This window comes from Pinus tabuliformis, chromosome J, assembly GCF_031772625.1.
Source record: "Pinus tabuliformis cultivar Carrire ecotype Pingquan chromosome J, CPIR1, whole genome shotgun sequence".
NCBI classification, from domain to species: domain Eukaryota; kingdom Viridiplantae; phylum Streptophyta; class Pinopsida; order Pinales; family Pinaceae; genus Pinus; species Pinus tabuliformis.
Window position 1 is genome coordinate 1,497,143,196 of NC_142295.1, and position 21,899 is coordinate 1,497,165,094.

General features: G+C 35.3%; 1 protein-coding gene across 1 annotated transcript in view; it reads left to right on the forward strand.

Moving 5' to 3' along the window:
• LOC149233099 (cyclin-T1-3-like) overlaps positions 1 to 21,899 on the forward strand; it is a 50,954-nt gene that overhangs the window by 13,226 nt on the left and 15,829 nt on the right. Inside the window, exon 2 of the mRNA XM_089379695.1 lies at positions 3,897 to 4,249. Within this exon, the coding sequence (XP_089235821.1) occupies positions 4,026 to 4,249 (224 nt within the window). The 5' untranslated portion in view covers positions 3,897 to 4,025. The remainder of the gene's footprint in view (positions 1 to 3,896; positions 4,250 to 21,899) is intronic.

The window sequence follows — 21,899 nt, forward strand, 5'->3', positions numbered from 1 at the left end:
AGGAGATCATTTGGCAAGGGTATCGACTTATGCATTGAATATCTTAAGAGGAGCAAGATCTGGAATACTGATTTGGTTGGGAGATACAGCTGGATCTGGATCTGAATCAAGGAGGAACCTGAGCATTACACGATGGTTAAGATCTGTTGATGGGTCAAGATCTCAAGGCTTGAATAGTAGTATCTTTGTGTGATTTTGATCTATTATATTTGGCGCATGATTAGATCTATAAATCTGATAATTTGGGTATAACTGATGTCTAATTAAGTAAAAGGATAAATTATCTTTTATAGATTTGTACGCAGGTTCGACATAGCGGAGGCGTGTATACACGCAGGTTAAGCAAGTGAGGACCACGTATACGCTGGTTGGTTTTGGCATATTTGCATATGTACACCGGTTTCTATTGATAAAGTAACGTACGTCTCTTGAAATATGTTTTAGTTGCTTTTGTTTATTGTTGTAGTGTTCTGGGTTCAGAATTGGTGTCTGGTTACTGGTACTGTTTTCTGGTTACAACTTTCTGAGAAGTTATTGGTTGATTCAGTATTTGTACAAAGGAGATTGGTTGTTACAGATCTACTTGATGTTTGATTGATATTCATGGATCCAGTTTGAAAACTTATGAAACGTGGTCCTTGGAAGGAGAGAGAAGGTTGTAGGTCAGCGCCTATGTACTAGTACCTCAGCTAGTACAAGAGCTAAAGGGGGTTGTAGCTCCCTTCCAGGAGAAGCTGGAGAACGAGAGAAGGTTGTAGCCTTCTGCAGGTTGAAGCCTGCGTACTGGTATAAGACTGCACCAGTACAGAATCATTGTAAAAAGAAGTTTCTAATTGAAAGAAGATAAAGACATATTGCAGCAGGTGGTTTTCACCCACATTGGGTTTCCACCTTATATCTTGTGTTCTTTTGTGTGACTGTCTGCTCTACTTTTCTGTTCCTGCTTACTGTTATATGGTTCTGACACACAGATTAATGATCAACATCTGAAGAATAAATTAAATCATAAGTCTGGAAGTTATACGCGACTTTCATTAGTCAGAGTTGTGTATACATGCTGGTTTCATTAACTGAAGTAGCGTATACAAATCTTTGGATAAATTGAATTTTTTTTTGACTTAATAATACTGATTCACCCCCCCTCTCAGTATTATTTTCAACAGGGAAGGGGGGACTGTAATGTCCCCTATGGATTAATTGCCCAAGGGAGGATGAAGAAGCATATTCATCCCCATAGGCATATAGTCGTTGATAAAAGGGGAAACCCATTATCCAATATTTTGGGGCAATATTGGGTTAAATTTTGGGGTAGCTGGGGCAAAAAGCCCAAATTGGGGGCTACCCCTGTAACCCCTTCCATTAATTTAAGTATAAGAATCCCCACAAGGAAATCTATAAATAAGAGAGTTAGAGTCATTATAGCATCATCAAATTGGATTGGATTATCTCTGTTTTCTTTGAGCCTAAGGCTCTGAGGGTTTTAAGATTCCTTTTCCTTCATCTAGTTTTGGTGGAGGTGATCCCACCCTAGCTAGACTTCTTTTTCTGTCCTGTTATAACATATTCACTTGGAGTAGCTCAGTTCAGTCTAGGCCAGCAAGAAAGAAGTCTTTTCTATTGATCTGATTGGCATAATCTCTCTAAACTGTTCTGGCAAGCAAGGGACTTTTTGGGATTAGGGCACTCTGGAACAGCTTATCCACTTGAACCAAGCTAAGGATCTGAGACAACGAGTTCTGGCTGATAATCAAAAGATGGGACCCATCCTGGAGCAGCCAGTGAAGGTCTGGTCACACGGCCTGAGGTCAGCCTAGGCTTGCGGCTTCCCCGAAGAATTTATTTGAGGAACAGCGAGTGGATTCTGTGATAAGAAGGGCACATCTGAGGCACGGAATCTTATAGGAGAAGCCCTCCGTAGTTACTTTGAGGTCAATGATTAGAATCTGAAGCACAACTTCATATGCCAGTGGTTGCGGAGGTCTCTTGGAGCACAAATTGAGTGCTGGTTTCTTCCCTGAGGCTGTGTGGCGGCTATCTAAAGAAGCAGTCTTTCAAAGTCTTTTGAAGCAGTGGCACTTACCCTAGGACTGGAAGGCTCATATAAGCTCAGACTGTCCACTGTTTCACCTCAGACAATCAGCGCAGCTGTTAAAACAAAGGCTACACCAACCGCTGGTGGAGACTTGGAACAAGTGGGAGCAGCCCAGATAAGCAGTAGTTAGACAGTGAAGCTTTTTATTAATGTAGTAACCACAGAATTGCATAGACTAGTGTGGATTACAGTTAAGTTGTTGGTCTATTGAATATTGATACTACAAATCTGATTCATATTGGTGGATTATTGGTTGAATCAGTATAGTAAACATTGGGCAGTCAGCCCTAATTATTGTAATTTATTGAAGAATCATATTGCTGCTGGAAATCTTTATATTCGTGCATTACAAAAGAAATATCTACTGTTATATGAATGTGCACTGCTGTCAGATAAGCCCCTCTTATATACTGGAAATCCTAGACAAAAAATAAAACCCTAAGGGCAAAAATTACCTTGGGACAATAGACTTACTAGCCGAGCCAAAATAATCAGTCATTGAAAACATTAAACTAGGCCAGCTGACTCTCATCCATGTAATTTGAACTGGATTATTCTTTAAAATTTGCATTATATGAACATTGTAAACTTTCATATTGATGAAAAATGCCATTTTATTCTGAAATTTAGCTTTTTTTATATTTTTAATTTCCTGAGTCAACTCCCAAATTTTTCCAGTGTGCAAGTTAGCTCTTTTTGGCCCTTACTGAGTCTTTCTCAGAGTTGTTGGCCACTTTGATGAATATAAACCTTAAAAGGTTACCTAAATTTCACTGATATCTTTTGCTTTCCATGGTACACCTATGAAATATACATGGCTAAGAATGTGTATGTTTACATTTATATGGTACACACCTGACCGTGATGGTTGGTTACTGTAACATTCTTGAGGTGTGGAGTGCCCTGAAAAGAAGGTTCGTTGTTGGTATTTGCTTGGAAGAGAACTTTAAAGGGATATCTTGGAAAGCAATCCTTAGCAGGAATCAGATTATTCCAATGTGTCATAAGATTCCATGTAGATATTAGAAACCACAATCCTTAGCAGGAATCAGATTATTCCAATGTGTCATAAGATTTCATGTAGATATTAGAAACCAACCAGCATGTTCCCACAGAGTCAATTCTTACAGTTTACTAAATAAAACATGAAGATGACAGACTGAATGGGTTATGAGGAAACAAAGGATTTAGTGGGGTGAAACTCAAATCATGGAACACGGTTATTTAATTCAACTTTTAAAAGGATTAAGGTGCACATGTGAAGACTATAGGGAGAAACTTATATACACAGGAGACAAATGTATAAAAATATTGGGAGGATCACCTTCTGATCATACGAGGACCTGTCATATCTCTACTCATTTTCTTCTTTTGTGCCTGCGCAACTTGCCATTTATCTCTTAAGATCTTTGAATAAGTTTTAAACTTTTTGTTTTATCTCTTAAGATCTTTGAATAAGTTTTAAACTTTTTGTTCTTGGGTCTCGAACGACTGCCTAAGATCTCTCTCTCTTTTATGTTAAATGCCTTCTTTTCAAGTCGCTTTTTAAGTTTTTTGTGATGTGACTCAAAGAATTTGACATTTTAATTTCCATCTTTCAAACACACTCTATTCATGTTTGGCTTACCAGTTTCCAGTGGCATGTTCTATTTATGGATGTTTGCAGTGCTGTTTTTATAGGCTCTGTATGGTTTCTGCACAGATTATTGTTCTCATATTGACTACTTTAATGTATTTTTCTATTGCTAGTGTTGATTTTGAGTGATTCTTGTGCCTGATCTCTAAGATCACCACTGTTCTGCAGGAACACAGTACAGTACGCCATCACATATTGCATCTGAGTATATTTTGTGAGATAATTTGGGCACATAGAGTAATTGGTAAAAGTTAGTTTGCCAATCTTCAGTTGAGGAAGGAAGAAAACAAGGCAGGGATGTTGAATCCAACTCATCTTCAAATTGCGGCAAGTGGAGAACCTCCTGCTGCACGTGGGACGTTGGAGGAGCCAGATCATTCCATCTGCAATTGGTATTTTACCAGACAAGAAATTGAGGAAAATTCTCCTTCAAGAAAGGATGGTATCGATTTGAGGAAGGAAACATATCTACGGAAATCGTACTGCACCTACTTGCAGGAATTCGGCATGAAAATTAAAGTGTAAGTAACTGTCTAAATTTCAGATCTGAGAAAAATATCAACCCACGCAAGTCCTAGTTGTGGAGTGAGTCTAAACTGCTTGTGACATCCATGAATGGGTTTTCCTTTTTTCTCATTTGTTCTTGAATTATGCTTGTTTAGTTGTGTCTCAATAACGACTTGTATATAGATTCCCAGATCTGATAATATTAACTCGGTTGAAGACAAGTTTGCGTACTTTGATCAATGTAATAACATGTAAAACAATTTCCTTCCAGTTATGATTGTGATTTCTTTCTAGTAGATTTGGAGGCTTTAACGTGTTTGACGATTTAACATGTTTGACTTCAGTGTTTCAGTTGGTGATATTTGTGTTGAACACAAATAGCATGAATTTGTATCAGTATAGTAAGCTGTCTAAACTATGTATCACCCATGTGTGATTGTATTTAAAAAGCGTGTGAGGTAAGTTTATAAAGATCACTTGCAACGACTAATGGGTATATACTTGGCTTCGGTCTTATTATTTGGATCCTCCTATGGAAGGATGTCTTCCCCCAATATTAGGATCGCACTGTCATCCTAACTTTGAGTGCACAGATACCCTATTTTGCAATTTTCTTACATATTATTTATAAGAATTCGGAATTTTCATTATATAGGATCTACACTTTTTTAAAGAATTTCATTATGTAGCATAGGTTTCAGGATTACGTTTTGTCTAATGAGTTATCTATCAAATATTCTTGGATTAGGCTTTTACAAAGTATCATTATTGTACTGTCTTACATTTATTAAATTTAGCAACAAAATGCTATTTGCAATGTCATTCATCCTTTCTTTACCTTTTATTGACTGGGGAAGGAATGCTTTTGCAAATTTCGAATACTTTCGCTAATGTTGATCAGGTCCACAGAATCTACTGCCTTGTCTGTGTACTATTTTGTTATTTCTTTTGACAGTGTACAAACTAATCACTGGTACATCAGTGTACTCAGTTTCAGTGTATTGATTCAGGTGCGTACAACTGATAATATTATTTGTCAATTATTACATTTGCCAGTAGACCCCACGTTCTTCTCAAGCACTTATTCTTTCTATCCAAGTGCAACGCAAGTTCAGCATATGTGGTCGTTTTCTAGAGCACTTTGCTCTTCGAATTCCACCGGAATGAAAATTCTCAGATTATGTACAGTTGGCATACTTTTTGACTATAGTGGCTTCTTGTTGACTGTATGGTTATCTCTACATTTACTTGCCTCTCTTTTGGTTGATTGAATGCTTGACTTTATTAAGAGTTTAAACATTGACCTTTGGCACATCGGCTCCTTTTTGTTTCTGAAAAAGAATAGGACAACATCCATTTAGATAATGTAGATCAAGAATGATGCATCATTGGATTCATGACAACAAAATTTAGCCATCTCAAATGAAGTAAAATTCTAAACATTAAGAGGTTAGTTATAGGCATCCAGGAAGGCTATCCAGTGTCACCATAGTAGTCTTGCTCACATTTTTAGTTGGCTTTCTCTAACAGGGGGATTTTCTAATGAAAAGATTGCCAAGGTTATGTAGCGGAAGCAAAAGGTAATTTTGAAGAGTAAGCCTTAACAAAAGGGGTGGTCATAGAATAATGGATTAATGAGAGTTGTGGGAAGGAATATGAAGGTAGAAAACCAAGACCAATTGTGTAATCACCGTTTGGCAAATGGCTTAAAGGGAGCATAGATCAAAGAAGGGCAAGTGCATGAGAATGTAAGGCAATAGGGGCTGCTGTGCATGCTACAAATCAGCCTTAGTTTACTGATTTGTATAGCAAAAAATTACTTTGTAATTGTAAGTCTATAGGTACTGTACTTGAGCATTGGTAATGAATGTGTGGTTGTTTTAATTTAGCAAAATTTTGGTTTATTATATCAAATATTAATATAAGAACAATAACAATAAGAGGGGTAATTCTTCAAATTATTCATGGTTCAATACAATGCGTTCACAACATGTTACAAGGATTTCTTAATACAAAACTAAATATGCGGAAAGTAAGTGCAGAAAGAAACTCACATAAAAATGATATACCTCCAATCTTACGTTAGGCCTCAAGCATGTGAATTACAAATGATGTCAAGGGAGAGGGGAGAGGTCCTCAATCCAATCATACATTAAATAGAGAGAAAATCCTTACATAGATTTGAGCTCAACTCTTTTTATAATAAATAGTTAATTGTTTTCCTAGATTCATTAGTTCTCCGAGAAATACAATAAAATATTACATTTATATCTTTAACAAACTACTTATAAAAATAATAACAATTAGTTCTTGGAATCCACATTCCTCTTCTTAAAAAAATACTAAAAATAATCATCATCCTCATGGAAAACAATATAATAATGTTATCATTTTAATTAACTTCACGAAACAATTTCAATAATTAAAAAAAATAAGTTAGCCGAGAACAATGTGGTAAAAAAATTAATAAAAACCGTAATGACCTCGTCAATATGGTTGATTAACTTTGATAGATATTGCAAGGCCTTCATCCCCATTCATAATCTTTATAACATAAAACCTCATAAATAAGTGGCACTTTTAGCAGTCATAAACCATGGCTAAGAATGAGTCTAAATCCATCAATACATAACAGTTCCAAATAAAATGTCCCGACACCTATATCTATGCCGTACGACACCCTTCATAACCCCCATGAGCAATGTTTATTGCCCAGTAAAAGTTAAAGCGGCTTCATATGGTATCAATTCCATATCACATGCTCCTTCAATATGCTTTGCAGAATAAGCACGAAGAAATAATTAGAGATGGCCCCATGCAATGCAATAAAATTAACATTTGCGTGAACATATGCCTTTGGCGTCGTGTCATTTCCATTCTTATTGTTTCCATGGGCAAGGTAATGTGAACAGCTGCCTTAGGTGACGTGAATAAAGAAGACAGACCCATTTAACACAAAATAATCCTTTAATTTGCCTCAAGATTTGTGCCTTTGCCATGATATAAGATAAAGAGTTAATACATGACGTAAAACAGGGTTATCTCATTAAATTGAAATATTTTAACAAGGAGTTTGTCGTAATGCATATGTTTAAACTTTAGAGATATGTTTCAAGAAGGAGTCTGTCCTAATGAAAAGTAAAAGTGATATTTCTTAGTAAAGTGATATAATTAATTAATGTAAATATAAATAATAATAATTATCATAAATAATAATTAATTTTAATTAATTAGTGATTAATATAAAAGAGACATGTTTTTAAGGACATGATCATTTATGAAGGGGTGTTTGCCTAGGTATATAAATGGGTCTTCATTTATAATATTGATCTCATCTCATATCAATACTTTTATATATTATTTTATATATATATATATATATTTATCCTCAATGGATATCTTCATGTACCGAGAGTTTTGAAGATTATTTCGAAGAAAGACCTTTGTATATTACATTGGTATCAGAGCACGTGTGAACAAAAACTTAAATATGATAAGAAACCATTAAACAATAAATTATATGAACTCATAACGAAATAAGTATTGAAGTCTTCAGACGTAACTGTTCAAGTTGAAGAAAAATGAACGAATACCGATCTAGTCAATATCACAATTGAAGAAGAAGATAAATCATAAATTAGTTCAGACAATGAAAAATCCAAATGAAGATTTTGTAACCAACTTAAACAATGTCAGTTTTTGAAGTAAATCAGGAAATTTCCACACACATGATAAGGGAAGATCAAATTGCAAGAACTCCTTATCGACATCCAAATCACAAGAGCATACAACTCACTCAGTGTGCATATCTGTATCACTCAGAACAAAACCAACATATCTATATTTTGAAGAATACTGATGTCTGCGCAATCGAGTCTTACGATAACAATTTATCCAAGTTATCAAATAATTGCAAGGTTCCACACAAGATTGATTTAGGATGGTTAGATCCTTTCTCAGTTCGACAATTTTATTTATCGCTCGAAGGATCTTATCATTGTGTATTATCAAAGACAACAAATTGAAGAATTTCAAAAGATGCGAATAGATTACAAGACAGAGAAACATATGACACGCCTTGTCGGCAATAAGCTTTGAGGACAAAGCTTTGTGAAGAAACAGAAGGGCCCCAGATTACTCACTCTGGCCGCAGAAGAAACCACATCGCCACTATCCGTAGAAGAAACCAGATCACGCTGGCCGCAGAAGAAGATTACTCGCGCTCCTAGATAGATTGTCAAACCCCTGTAGAGTCAATGTACTGTTGGGCGTAGAGAAAACGAGGATCCTGCTAGAAGGCCGCAAAAGAAACCCTCTGGCTGCAGAAGAAACATAAGGGCCAGCGTGATCTGGTCAACCTACATTTAGAGGAGATCTGGCCGCAAAAGAAAACAGCGTGATCTGGTCAACCTACATTATATATTTTGCATTTCCTCGTCTCCAAAATTTCGGGGGGCCACGTTTTGTACCGGTTCCGGTTTCGGAAACTCGTACTCGTTTCCCCGTATCGTGCAACTTAGTGTGTGTATATATATATGTATGTGTGTGTATATCTTTAATGGATATCCCTGTGTACCAAGTGTTCTAAAGATTATTCTAAAAAACGAACTTTGTTTGTTACATAAACCTTTCATAAGTCAAAATTATAATAAAAATAAACTACATGATATAATTATTATTATGTATTAGAATTATATTATATCTTTTTTATTTTTATTTAGATGTTTTTACAAGTGCGTTGTATGAGTATGGCATTAGGTTAATAAGAAATACATAATCATGATATACCGTAACACTAAAGAACATCTCACAATTAATCTGTAATGTCTGTTAATATTAATAATAAATGATAAAAGTAATAAATAATAAATAATATAATATAATATTAAATAAATAACAAACAATAAATAAAAAATAGTAATAGTAAATAAATAATAAATAATAATAAAATAATAAATAAATCACATGCTTCAAATAAATATAAATAAAAATAAAACAAGAAAGTAGTAAAAATCAGTAAAGTTATCAAAAAGTAAAAACAAAAGAATAAAACAAGAAAGCAGTAAAGTTGCATGTGGACACATGGAGTGTGTGCATGTGGTTTCCTTTCCAATGTTTACTCTATTTAATAGATGGGGAGGAAGATGAGAGGCATTTCCATCATTCCATGATTCCATCATCCATTCTTTGGGGAGAATAGTATTGTGAGACAAAGGATTCCCTGGCAGTAGTATGTTGATTGAGGGCTCAGGGGTGGCCAATTGTAGCAAGATTTTGTGCAATTGAGCCTACGGTTGGGTGGAGAGTCGTCCCCAAGACTTTGTAGTAGTTAGCAGAATTCAACGAGCGTTTAGCCTTGAAATCATAAGTGAGAAACAGGTAAGTTGTCTCTCCTCACATTTCTTTCGAAATTTAATGTTAACTAGTTGATAAATTGCGTGTTGATTATAAATCGCTTGATTAATCTAATTATTCATGTATTGTTATTTCGGAGCGGTTACATATGGTATCAGAGCTTAGGTTCAACTCTTAGGGCCTATAGTCATTTTAATATATAAAAATTCGATCTAAATGATTTATCGATTTCTTTTGGTAAGCCGTCAACGTTTTTGAGCGAAAATCTCTACAGTATTTATAGTCGATTTTGAGCTTTGACGTCAATTGTTTTGAGCTTTTCTTTTTTGATTTTAATTTAGAGGAAAATCAATTTCCTGTGGGAGAAAGGTTATCATTTTAATTTTTTAAAATCACTGTAAATAATTTTTCTCTCATTAATATTTTGAAGGGTATTTAAATTTTTTCTTATTTGTAAACTTTACTTAAAGCTTTAAATTCTTTTTTTTGACTATTTAAGAGGGTTATTCCTTAGAAAATTTACCGTCACATTCTAATGATTCTATCCACTTCAAAAGGAATATTAAAAGGGATGTAGAGGTTTCTTGACAATTGTCAGTGGAAAAAAAAAATTATCCTCCCATTTCTCTGAACTAGAGTGCTTTATTAAATAAATCTGGCTAAATTAGAGCTTATTTCCACTGATAAAAAAAAAGAATTGGTGTACTCATACGTTTTAGATATAATAAATCTGTAAATTTATAAATTGTCTTTGTCTATAGATTTCCTAACCCTCATTGTATATAGTCGATTCCCTGTATCTTCTGTTTTTCTTTTGGAATTTCCAGATCTTATGAAGTTGAGGGTTCTTTTTGGAATTCAACAGATCTTACAAAGTTGAGGGTTCTTGCTTGCAATTCCTTCATAATTTTCTTCCATATGGCTAGGGTTTCAGTGTTTTTTTTTCAAACTCATTCCTCACTTCTAAAATAATTGTTTTGGTTTTTTTTGGAGTCGTCGCAAGCATTAAGAGGCCGTCATATTTACTTGACTGAAAAGGTAATTGATGAATGTAAATCCCAGTAGTCATTAAAGCTTTGTTAGGGTTTGATATGGTGTTGTCTTAGCGGGTGCGCTTGCAGGCGGGTCATATAATTAATAAAATGATTTTATTTTGTGTTTTTGGGGGAGGGACAACCTTCCTAGTCATCCGGTCTGGTTTTGGTCGGGTGGCGGTGTCTCTTCTTGTTTATTGTGTGTTTCTGTTGGAATCTCTCTTTGGTTGTTTGATATGGCTAACTGTCAATCAATTTTTTGTTTTTGTTGGAATTTCTCTTTGGTTGTTTGATATGGCTATCTGTCAATCAATTTTTGATTTTGTAAAGCCCCTGCCACGACATGCCGAGGTAATTCTATTAGGTATGGAAAATCTCACAACCCGCTCAGAGAATTTGATGAGGAATGCAATTGAAATAAACTGACTTGTATTTATTTGTCCATTTTGTTAAACTTGAGGTTTAAGGAGCGATTGTAGATTAGTTATTTGATGGCCATAAAGATCAAATATGTAGAGTAATCATTTAATGGCCATAAAGATCAAATATGTAGAGTAATCATTTAATGGCCATAAAGATCAAATATGCCCAATTGACGATCAGCTGACTACAAAGATCCAGTCTATTCAAATTGTGTTTTAATTATAAAAATTGTTCAACTTCAAGTAAATTTAAAAAATATATATATTATTTCGATTTGTTAAAGCAGATAAAAAATCTCGACGTACATTCAATAAATTTGTTATAACAATTTATTTTATTTTGTGAAAGGTAGTCCATTTAATTTTTTTTGAAATAACATCCTAATATAAATTCCCATGTCATATGATTTTGTTGCCCATTGTCATTTCCTTTTAAGCATGTCCTGAAATCCAGCAATTTATTGACTTACTGGGTTTATTAATAAGATACCTTAAATCTACAAGACTCTCTTGTTTTATATACTGGGGAAGTTGTCATGGCTGAAGGTCAGAATTGTTCACTGTCTGTGTGCTAGCAGGGTATGAAACCCGTCTTATCTTATCTGCTGAGCAGTTTTGGGTTATTCTAATTCCTTAATTTGTGTGCCACTTTGATTATTTCTATTTTATTTTGAGCAAAGGTCCTGTTTTGATTTGTGGTCAACAACTTGTTAAGAGATAGGTCATTCAATCTTCTTTTTGAAATTCTGTATTCCCTTTGTACAAACAACTGAAGATATATAAAAAATATAACCATATCTGAATCTGCCCTGGCTAATATAATATCTAAGCATGTGGGCCTCTGCCGCAAGGGATGCATAGGATCTTCTTATCTTTTGTATAAATAGGATTTATTGTTTTCAATAGGTTGATTCTTGAAAACATGTCAGCTCACCTGATCCTGTTACTGCTGGCAAAGGATTAATTTATTTTCTAGCTTAATTCGAAACATGGCTACAATTCTTTATTCCATAATGCTGGATGGTACTCAGTTTTTGATGCTCTCTGCTGCAGCTTTCTCTCTCTTATTCAATGCTGGATTATGATGGATCCTATTTTCCTGTTTTTTTCCCTGTTCTAACTTCTAACAGTGCATGGTTTTGGATAAAGTTAATCACTGTTAAGATATTGATTAATTTCCAATCCTTACTTCTTATTTTTAGTCCTGCGGATTTCTCTTTTATTGTAACACTTACAACGTGGCTTCTTAATTGTCTTTAATAATTTGTCTTAGAGTCCCTTCAGTCTTATTTCTTGACAAATTAATTTACCAAGCTTTCAACAAAGAGACTTAAATTCAACACTTAAAAGGTGGATTTTTGGTTTACTTAAATTCAACACTTAAAAGGTGGGTTTTTAGTTTTCTTTCATTTCTCTTTATGTAATTTCAGTCTTATTTATTAATAAAATAATTTGTGAAGCTTTCAACATAGATTCTATTAATGTGATATATGCTCAACTAACAACACGTCTTAAAATCTTTTGAGAATCAGAGTATGAGAAACAGGGTTTGATGACTTCCAACATATGTCGTGTTGTTTGGATTTCTGTTAAATGCCTTTGATTATGTATTTATAAAGTCTAGTTTGTCATATTTTTGTCTTTATAATCTCGCCTAGAAGTACACTGTCATGTCCAACCAGAGAGAATTCCCTACCTGTTGAGTTATGACATGGAGAAAATACTATGGATTGCTTATACACACATGATATAGATGGATAAAGATAAGATAAGAAAAAAATTATCAATGTCTAACAAATGACTGCAAAAGTAGGAAATTATTCCAGAATGTGGGTTAGTTGTGTGCTAGAGGTTATCACCTTCCCAGTTCGTAGCATGAGAACTCTAGATGCATCTTGCTTGAAGGTGACCAGTCACTGAATTTTTGAACAAGGACAGGGTGTGTAAGTTGTACAAGTTGTGGTAAATTTGAATGCGTGTCTAAGAGATTGCTTATAAATTATGCTAAGGTCATGTTCATGAAAAGATAGCTTGTTACTTAAGCAGGCTTGACTTAGAAGCTAAGATAGCTAGCTCCTTGAGCAGACTTAGCTTAGAAATTTAGAAACCAATCTTACGGTTTGTTTATGGCACCAGAACAACTAAAAACATTCAGTACGGTGCTGTATGAGGATGCATTCCAATCAGCAAGATCCTAATCAAGACTGTAGCGCTATATATGACAAATTAATATCAGCCTTTGACTCAAGGAGGCACTTTCTTAGAGGCCAACTTGGCACAAATCCAGCACTTAAATCAACATGGTTCCCATGAAATACAGCAGTTTTGTATGGAGGATGATCTAGCAGGTTGGAGATCTAATTTCAGCAGTCAGAGTGGGGGCAAATATGGAGTCTTAGGCACTGATTTGGAGGATATGTTTGATACACTTCCTATAAGACAAGATAATTTTATTCATATCCAACAAATGACCATAAAGGTAGGTCAATGGGACTGCTGAGTACAATACTATCAATACAAAGCAGAAGCACCAAAATGGCTCCTATAAAGATAAGGCAAGATATAAAAAGTAAGGCATGAATATTTGCCAAGGCCTTAAAAAGAAAAGAAAAAAAAGCCTGGACTCTAAGTGCGGATAACTGCACTGAGAGGAGGATGTACAAATGTGATGGATCTGGAGATTGGAGGGCAAATAATGATGGTTAGGATTCAGGGGTTGCCCTCTGCTAGATCCTGGGTGGTTTTGTGTACTTGCTGGTAATGGATTGAGTCTAGCACTGCTGTTGAGGTCTTTGGGGAGGGGGCAATGGCCCCTTTGGTCCACATAGACACAGTGTCCGATACCATGCTGCCATCCATTTGTCTCTTGGTGCCCCTAGCTGATGGGAGCACCATAAAGAATTAAGTAATCATCCGGTTGGAATTTGGTCTCGGCTGAGGCTGAAAGTATGGGGATGGTGCGTAAGGCCTCCTGCATGTATATGGCTAGGCATCTCTAGATGAGGTTCCTAGAGAAATTGGAGAGGGTCTGAGGTCCCTAAATAGACAATGGAACTACCCTGGAATCTCATAATAGATGGGGCAGCGGAATATGAAGTGCTCCGGCACAACTGTTGAGAATTATAGCTCAGATAAGAACTTTCACATAGGTTGAGGGTGAACGTGTGAGAAATAGTTCAAGATATTTTCAAAAAGTAATTCTATTTTTTGAAAAAAGTTATTTTGTAATTCACTTTAGTAAAAAGGTGAAAGTCTTATATTTAGAATTTCAGTTTAAAAGTGTATCTCATGCATGACTTAGACTATGAGTAATCTTAAAAATAGATTCTTCGCTAAAAGTATAAAGACAGGGAAAGGTAGAGGGTTTTGAATACACATGAGTGGTTGAGTACATTGAGCGACAGAGAGATGGAGAGAGTGTAGGCAGCCAGGAAAGATGCATTTTCGGGCAGCACATAGTCCCATACAGCATATGAAATAGTTCTGTGCAGTTGTACGGAAGTCCACACAACCATACAGACAGGTTTGTATGGACCCATACAATTGTATGGACAGACAATACAGGGTTTGTATAGTCCTTCTGATAGACCATACAGTATTACTCAGCAGTCGTTCCACTCAAGTTTGGGGTATTTTTTGGTATCCATGTAGTGCTGTTTTTTTTGGGATAGCTTATGGAGGTTTCCCTCTAAGTATTTTGAAGGAATGAAAAGTTGATTTGAAGGAGTAATTACCTTTGTGCATGTGAAATTAATGCTTATGCTATATAATTTGTAGCTGTTGTTTGATTGATGCTATGACCTGAAAATTAATTTCAGCATTAATTAAATTATGTAATCTACTTGTTTGATTGAGATCATAAGGACATTAATCACCTAGGGCTTGAGTAGGCAAATAGGAACGGCATACAAATTACTTATTGGCAAAATGCCATGAATATAGCTTAGTGCTAAAATATTTATTTAGGAACAGTGTATATATTATGAACTTAAGCTGATAACTGCTAATAAACTGTCTGAAAAAAATGCTGTTATGATTGAAAGAGAGCCCTGTAACTGAAATCTATGCTGAAAATTGGAGAACTTACAGCTGAAACTAAACGCATGAGTTTTCTGGACCAGAATTGGACAACTAATGTTCTAAACTGAAATATGAAATATTGTCAGCCAAGAGTACAATGAAATAGACTCATACAGTTGCTTTTTGATATTTTGTCAAGTATCCTTCACTATAGAGGTATGGACGCTAACTCAGGCCTAGACCCAAGGCAGTATTCATAGAGTGAAAGAGCACTCAGCCAATGTTCGACTGCGAGTTAAAGTGTGGCCTTCAGTGTACTTGAATATTAGATAGAAAACGATAGCCTCTATCGAGAAAACCGTGAGTTTGAGCAAGTCAAGGTCCAGTGGGACCAATATAGCCCAGGGTCAGCTACCTGGGAAGATGCAGATGTTATTTTTAAATGACTTTCCTTATTTACTTGATTAAAATGTGTGGTGAACTAATTAGGAGTGCTTACTTAGCTAAGACAGATACTTTTATGGAGCATCCAAATCATGTTTTATTGTTTAAACTTCATGATACATCTAAATCATACACTATGATTTCAGTTTAGTTTAATTAACTGTTATGATGTTGAGTATAATGTTACATGAGGTTTCGTGATATGATGGTAGGAGGATAATGATGCACATGTGGTTCTTATAGAGATGATGTATCCTTATGATGATGATGATATGCATAGGCATTATGATGTTATGTCGAGGTATATTGACATATTCATTTACTACGTGATGATAGGTATTTAATGTTGAATACTCATGATGGATATGATATGCATAACGTGGCATAGGAATTATGATGCTATAATATGAGGTTTATTGACATGTGCTTAATTTATTATGTGAAGTCATGATATGCCTTTGATGCAAATATGTTGATGTTATAACTTATGATGGTATTTCTTGAGGTGAAGCACGTCATAGTTGCATACAAATTTATGACATGCGTGAGCATGCAGTTCGTTATTATTCATAATGTTGCGATTAACAATGATGAATGTTCTTATGATGGCATGCAAGACTTGGCATGTGGATTATTTTCTATGATACTATGATGGTATAGCTAATGCATTGGTTGCATGTTGAGGTGTGATGATTGACAGGACTCCACAAATGGGCTGAGAGGCCCGGTTTATTTGATGGTCTCATGCGAGCCCATACGCACGAGGAAGAATAAGTAACACCATATGGGCTGGGGACAAACTCAATCAACACTACATATGCTAGTGGTTCCTTTGTCTTGTATAGCTCTTGAGGGCTATGAGACCATCTTGAGGAGGCCAAGTGCCTGATATTGAAGGCTAGGTGCCTAGTATTGTATTGGGATGCCAAAGTCTAGTGGGGGTGTAAGGACTTCGATGCCTGGGGTTGTGCGCCTTAGTGAGTTGTGGAGGGAGTGGGCCAACCTTGCGAGATGCCTGGAGACATTGAGCACTGTATCGGATGCCTGCCTTGGGGCAGATGAGGTTTGAGTCAGGCGCGAGCCTTGGGGCCAGCCTTGGACTAGGATACAGATCGGGGAGGCTTATGCCTGGTTCCGAAAGTGTGAAAAAGGACAGAGATTCCTTGGGATTTCTTGGGTGTTGTGAAACTTTCGATGCCTGCTGGTTATACAAGTTCAACAGAGGGTGTCGGGACTGTTACATGAAGTAATAAATAAAAAAATAAATGTAATGTCCCTTAATAATAAATAATAAATAATAAAAACTTAACTTTGGGACGAAGTTCCTTAAAGTGGGGGAGTATGTAATGTCCCTTAATAATAAATAATAAATAATAAAAAAATAAATAATAAATAATATAATATAATATTAAATAAATAATAAACAATAAATAAAAAATAGTAATAGTAAATAAATAATAAATAATAATAAATTAATTACACGCTCTAAATAAATATAAATAAGAATAAAACAAGAAAGCAGTAAAAATCAGTAAAGCTATCAAAAAGTAAAAACAAAAGAATAAAACAAGAATGCAGTAAAGTTGCATGTGGACACATGGAGTGTGTGCATGTAGTTCCCCTTCCAATGTTTGCTCTATTTAATAGACGGGGAGGAAGATGAGAGGCATTTCCATGATTCCATGATTCCATCATCCATTCTCTTGGGAGAATAGTATTGTGAGAAAAATGATTCCCTGGCAGTAGTACGTTGATTGAGGGCTCAGAGGTGGCCAGTTGTAGCAAGATTTTGTGCAATTGAACCTACGGTTGGGTGCAGAGTCGTCCCCAAGACTTTGTTGCAGTTAGCAAAATTCAACCAACGTTCAGCCTTGAAGTCATAAGTGAAAAATAGGTAAGTTGTCTCTCCTCACATTTCTTTCGAAATTTAATGTTAACTAGTTGATAAATTGCATGTTGATTATAAATCGCTTGATTAATCTAATTAATTACTTATTGTTATTTTGGAGCTGTTACATAATCAAGACATCAAGTGAAACTATCAATTCCTAACTCCAAACCTCTAGTAAACGAAATATATGCACCTATAAAGAGAGAATTAGGTACTATGGTAATCTTGAACATAAGCCCCTTCTCATCCCATACTACTAACATCTGACCCTTTTGAGGGATGGAACCATCATACATGAACCAAGGTGTAACATCCTCTAGTTAGAATGAACAAATATACCAATGTAATAGTATGATGCTACATCTGACCCTTTAAGGTATGGAACCATCATACATGAACCAAGGTGTAACATCCTCTTGTTAGAATGAACAAATATACCAATGTAATAATATGATGAGGTAGCAGGCTCCATAATCATCATAAAAAAATATATCAAAAGGCTCGAGGGTAATTAACAAGGCAAAAACATGTGAGAAGACCACCGAGCAGCAAGTAGAATCATCATTTAACCAAAGAGGAGTCCCAACCAAGATCTCCATAAAATGATATGATGCCATGAAGAGATGGGATCCATAAAAATGAATCCCCCAAATTGGTGCAACAACCCTAAGGAATAAGAAGCAAATCTCCATCAATGTGATGAAAATCACAAAGTGAGACTTCATACCGTATGAAATGTAACAAGGCCAAAAGGTATCAACCCAGATCCCCCCTCCTACTTAAGTGAGGGGAGCTACTGTGTTGGCCTTGGCTCCGATCTCAAGAAATGTAACAAGGCCAAAAGGTATCAACCCAAATTCCCCCTCCTACTTAAGTGAGGGGAGCTACTATGCTGGCCTTGCCTCCGATCTAAAGAGAGTCTTCATATTTTGTAAACTAAAATTTTAAATGTCACTCACTTCCAAATGGATTTTTTTTTGCACAATTTTTGATTTTGAAAATTTAGAATTTGATTTTCTTTGGTATATTACATTTGCTTGTGGTACTTTTGTAAGTTAATTTTTAAGATTTTGTGTAAACTTAAAAGCTGCTCAAGCTTATTGATTTACATTTGAAGTTACATACAAAATGTTCATATGCACATAGAAATAGGGAAATTCCCTAGTTAGTAGGAGCTCATGCTGCGCTAGGAAATAGGAGGCTATTTCCTTAGGAATTGCGTAAGGAAATTGGAGCCTCTGGTGCGCATAAAAGGAGGAAGAAGATTAGGGATCAAGCGAGGGTTTCAGGCCTGGGATAGGCAGGAGAATCATTGTATTTTCAGATTGAAACAAGCTTGTATTTGTATGAGATCTATTGCTATGTTTTCCTAAATAAAATTTTGAAGCAAGCGAGGGTTTATTCCGTTGCTATTTGGTAGAGAAATTCTGAGTCTATGTGAATAGAAAATTTGTTTTTAGATTTTTCATATTAGCAGATCCGAATTTCGTGTAAAATCTACACAAGGGTCGTATCTTCGAAATTACAACAAACCAAAGTTTGAAATTTCTACCACAGGTACATGAATATCTCCCCTCAATCATCTCCAAGTTTCATGGTCTGAAACATCTGAGAAGAAAAGTTATATTGAAAATTCCAAGATGACTCGTTCACTCCACAAATCACATTTTTTCTCCACCTTTAAGACCCCAAGAGTATTCCCTGGCTTCTATTGCGCACCTCATATCTCTTTTTGCTTGGATGGTCTTCTAATGCACTCATCTATCCTTTTTTTTCATATCATGGTGAATCAGTAACTCATTGGAGTAATTTGGGCAAAGCCCAGGATCAAACCTAGCAACTGCCACTATAAAACCAAGAGTATATCCAATAGCTTGTAAGCCAGATATACCAATAATTTATGACCTAGCAAGAGCCGAGACTCCACGAGGGTTGGTGACCCTGTTCCTTGAGCCTTATCACAATGATCTAAAGATGTCCCCCAGTGGGATTTCAAACTAGGTGGAGGGTTTAACATCCCATTGTGCCAACCACTTTGTCCTCCTATGAGGAGACCACTCATCTATCCTTTATTAATAGTGTTTATACATTCACCTATAGGGTTGACTTGTAAAATTTGCTAGATTGACCTATACATTATGGCTAGACCAACCTATGCTTTTTGGATGGATCGACCTGACAAAATCTTTAATATCTCCTCATTTCTATGGAGTTAGAAGGAGTTCCATATACCTCTAGAAATGTCTCTGAATAAGTTATTCAATCATATATCTTATGCTCCCATTTGAATTAGGTATTAAGGGTAAAAATGCCTACAAAGATAAGGTATTCAAACTAGGCATTAAGAAACAATTGGATAAATAATATTTCCATCAATCTTCATCTTGCAATCTTTATCTTGGACATTTGTAGTCTCCCCCTGCATTTTACATTAATGACAACAATATTTCCAACAATCTCCCCCTTTGTCATTGATGGCAACTCTCTTAGTCAATTCTGCAACAATACTTTAGTATTCCCTAACTTGGTTTCCCCCTAACCTTGACATCTTCAGTCTTCTCCTATCTTTGACATCAATGACAACATAATATTCGACAATCTCCTCCTTTGTTGTTGATGACAACACCATACATTTGAGCAATGATGCTAAAGAACTCCCCCTGTCTGTAATTTCTTTCCCTTTGACATCAATGGCAAAGTGATACTCCCCCTAAGCTTATGCTTTCCTCTAGCGATGATTGGAGAGGGATATCACAACAATTTTCTCCTTTAACTTCATCAAGGACATATACATTACTTGGGGTCTTGGTTGTTTTTACTACCAATCTTCCTGAATCTACTTTTCTTATTTCACATCATTTAGAATGAATTGTGAGATCATATCCTTGATCACATATTTGACACTTTGAAGATTGTGTTTTAGACGTTCAAAATTTAGGATATTCCGTGTTTTAGTCTTTCCATGATCAAGACTAACTGTGCCCTTTCCAATTATCCTTGATAATGCATTACCCCAATGATAACATTTCCTCCTTTTTCATCTTTTAGAGTAAGAAATTCACTTTCATTTCATGTCATGTATTTTGAACATCTACTATCTATAAACCAATTGTTTGCTTTGTTTCGAGCATATAGAGCAAGTCCACATTCTTCTTGTTTTCTTGCTTCATTTTCTATACCTTTGTTTATTGTTCTCTATGCCTGGTAATATCTTCCTTCTTGCTTTGCTTAGTAGGCCTTATTGTGTTGCATGTACAATGACATGCTTTGTTCCCATAGTTATTACACTTGTCACATTTAATATGATACCTAATAGGGGAGCAAATGAGTTGTATCTTCTAACACCACTTTCATTAAGACTTCTAGTTTTGTTACTCACAAAACCATTATTTGAGGTCTTATAAAATCCTTTGTTTCTATTTCTCATGTATTTATTTCTTATATAAGCTCTACAATTTATTGCTTTATGACCAAACTTGTTACAAGCAAAGCAATAGCCAAAGAAGATATATTGATATCGACTTGTTAAAGGCCTTCTTGGTGGAGCAACTCTTTTGAATTCATTCTTGTTGATCTTGTGAGAAAAAAATATTTCTTTGTTGGTCTTCATCCCCTTTCTTGGTGTTGTTTTCATTGTTGAAGGAAATCTTGAGAACATTAGCATGACTTTTGGGATTTTCTTCATTTTCCTTTTTGATGGCTTTATGCTTGATTCTCTCTTGGAGATCTTATGATTTTCTTTATAGCCAAGACCTATTTGATGAAAGGTAGCCTTTAACAACTGAGAATATCATCTAAGATTTCAGTACTCTTTCAAGCTTTGATTCAATTGAACATTTGCTTGCTCTAGTTCCTTCCTCAAGGAAATAAATTTTGTCTCTAGCTATTCACAATCTTTTTTTTCTTTCAACTGGCTTCTCACTACTTATATTCTCTTTGCCTCTTCTGGTCTTGTCTTTAGGATGGGAACTGTTGTTTCATCAGGATCATAATTTTTTCTTGTTCTCCTATTTCTATGATAGCTCCTCTTGTTTTTTGATCTTGCCTCTGGGTCTATCTATTTCTTCTAGGGCACTAACAAGTTCTGCTTCAAGATTTACTTCCCCATCAATATTATTGTCCTCTGAATCTAATTTCTTTTATTGATTGTCTTCATCTTTTTTATCAACAGTCTTTGCATCAATGACTATGAAAACAAGTTTTTTTTTCTATGTTAGATGCATATTCATCACCCTCTTCTACAATGAAAACCTTTTATTCATGGAATACTTTTCGTTTTAGTGTCTATAGGACTTGCTTCTATATTTGTGCTCTTCTTCATGATCATTGTTCTCACATTTTGCATGTGAACATTTATCATCAAAATGCCCTATTCTACTACAATTAAAAAAGTTGAATAGTAGCTTACCTTTGTGTTTACTAGATCCTCTTTTTGGCTTTCTCACAAACTATGCTTCTTCTTCATCGGATTCATTGCTAAAATAATCAGTGGCTTTAA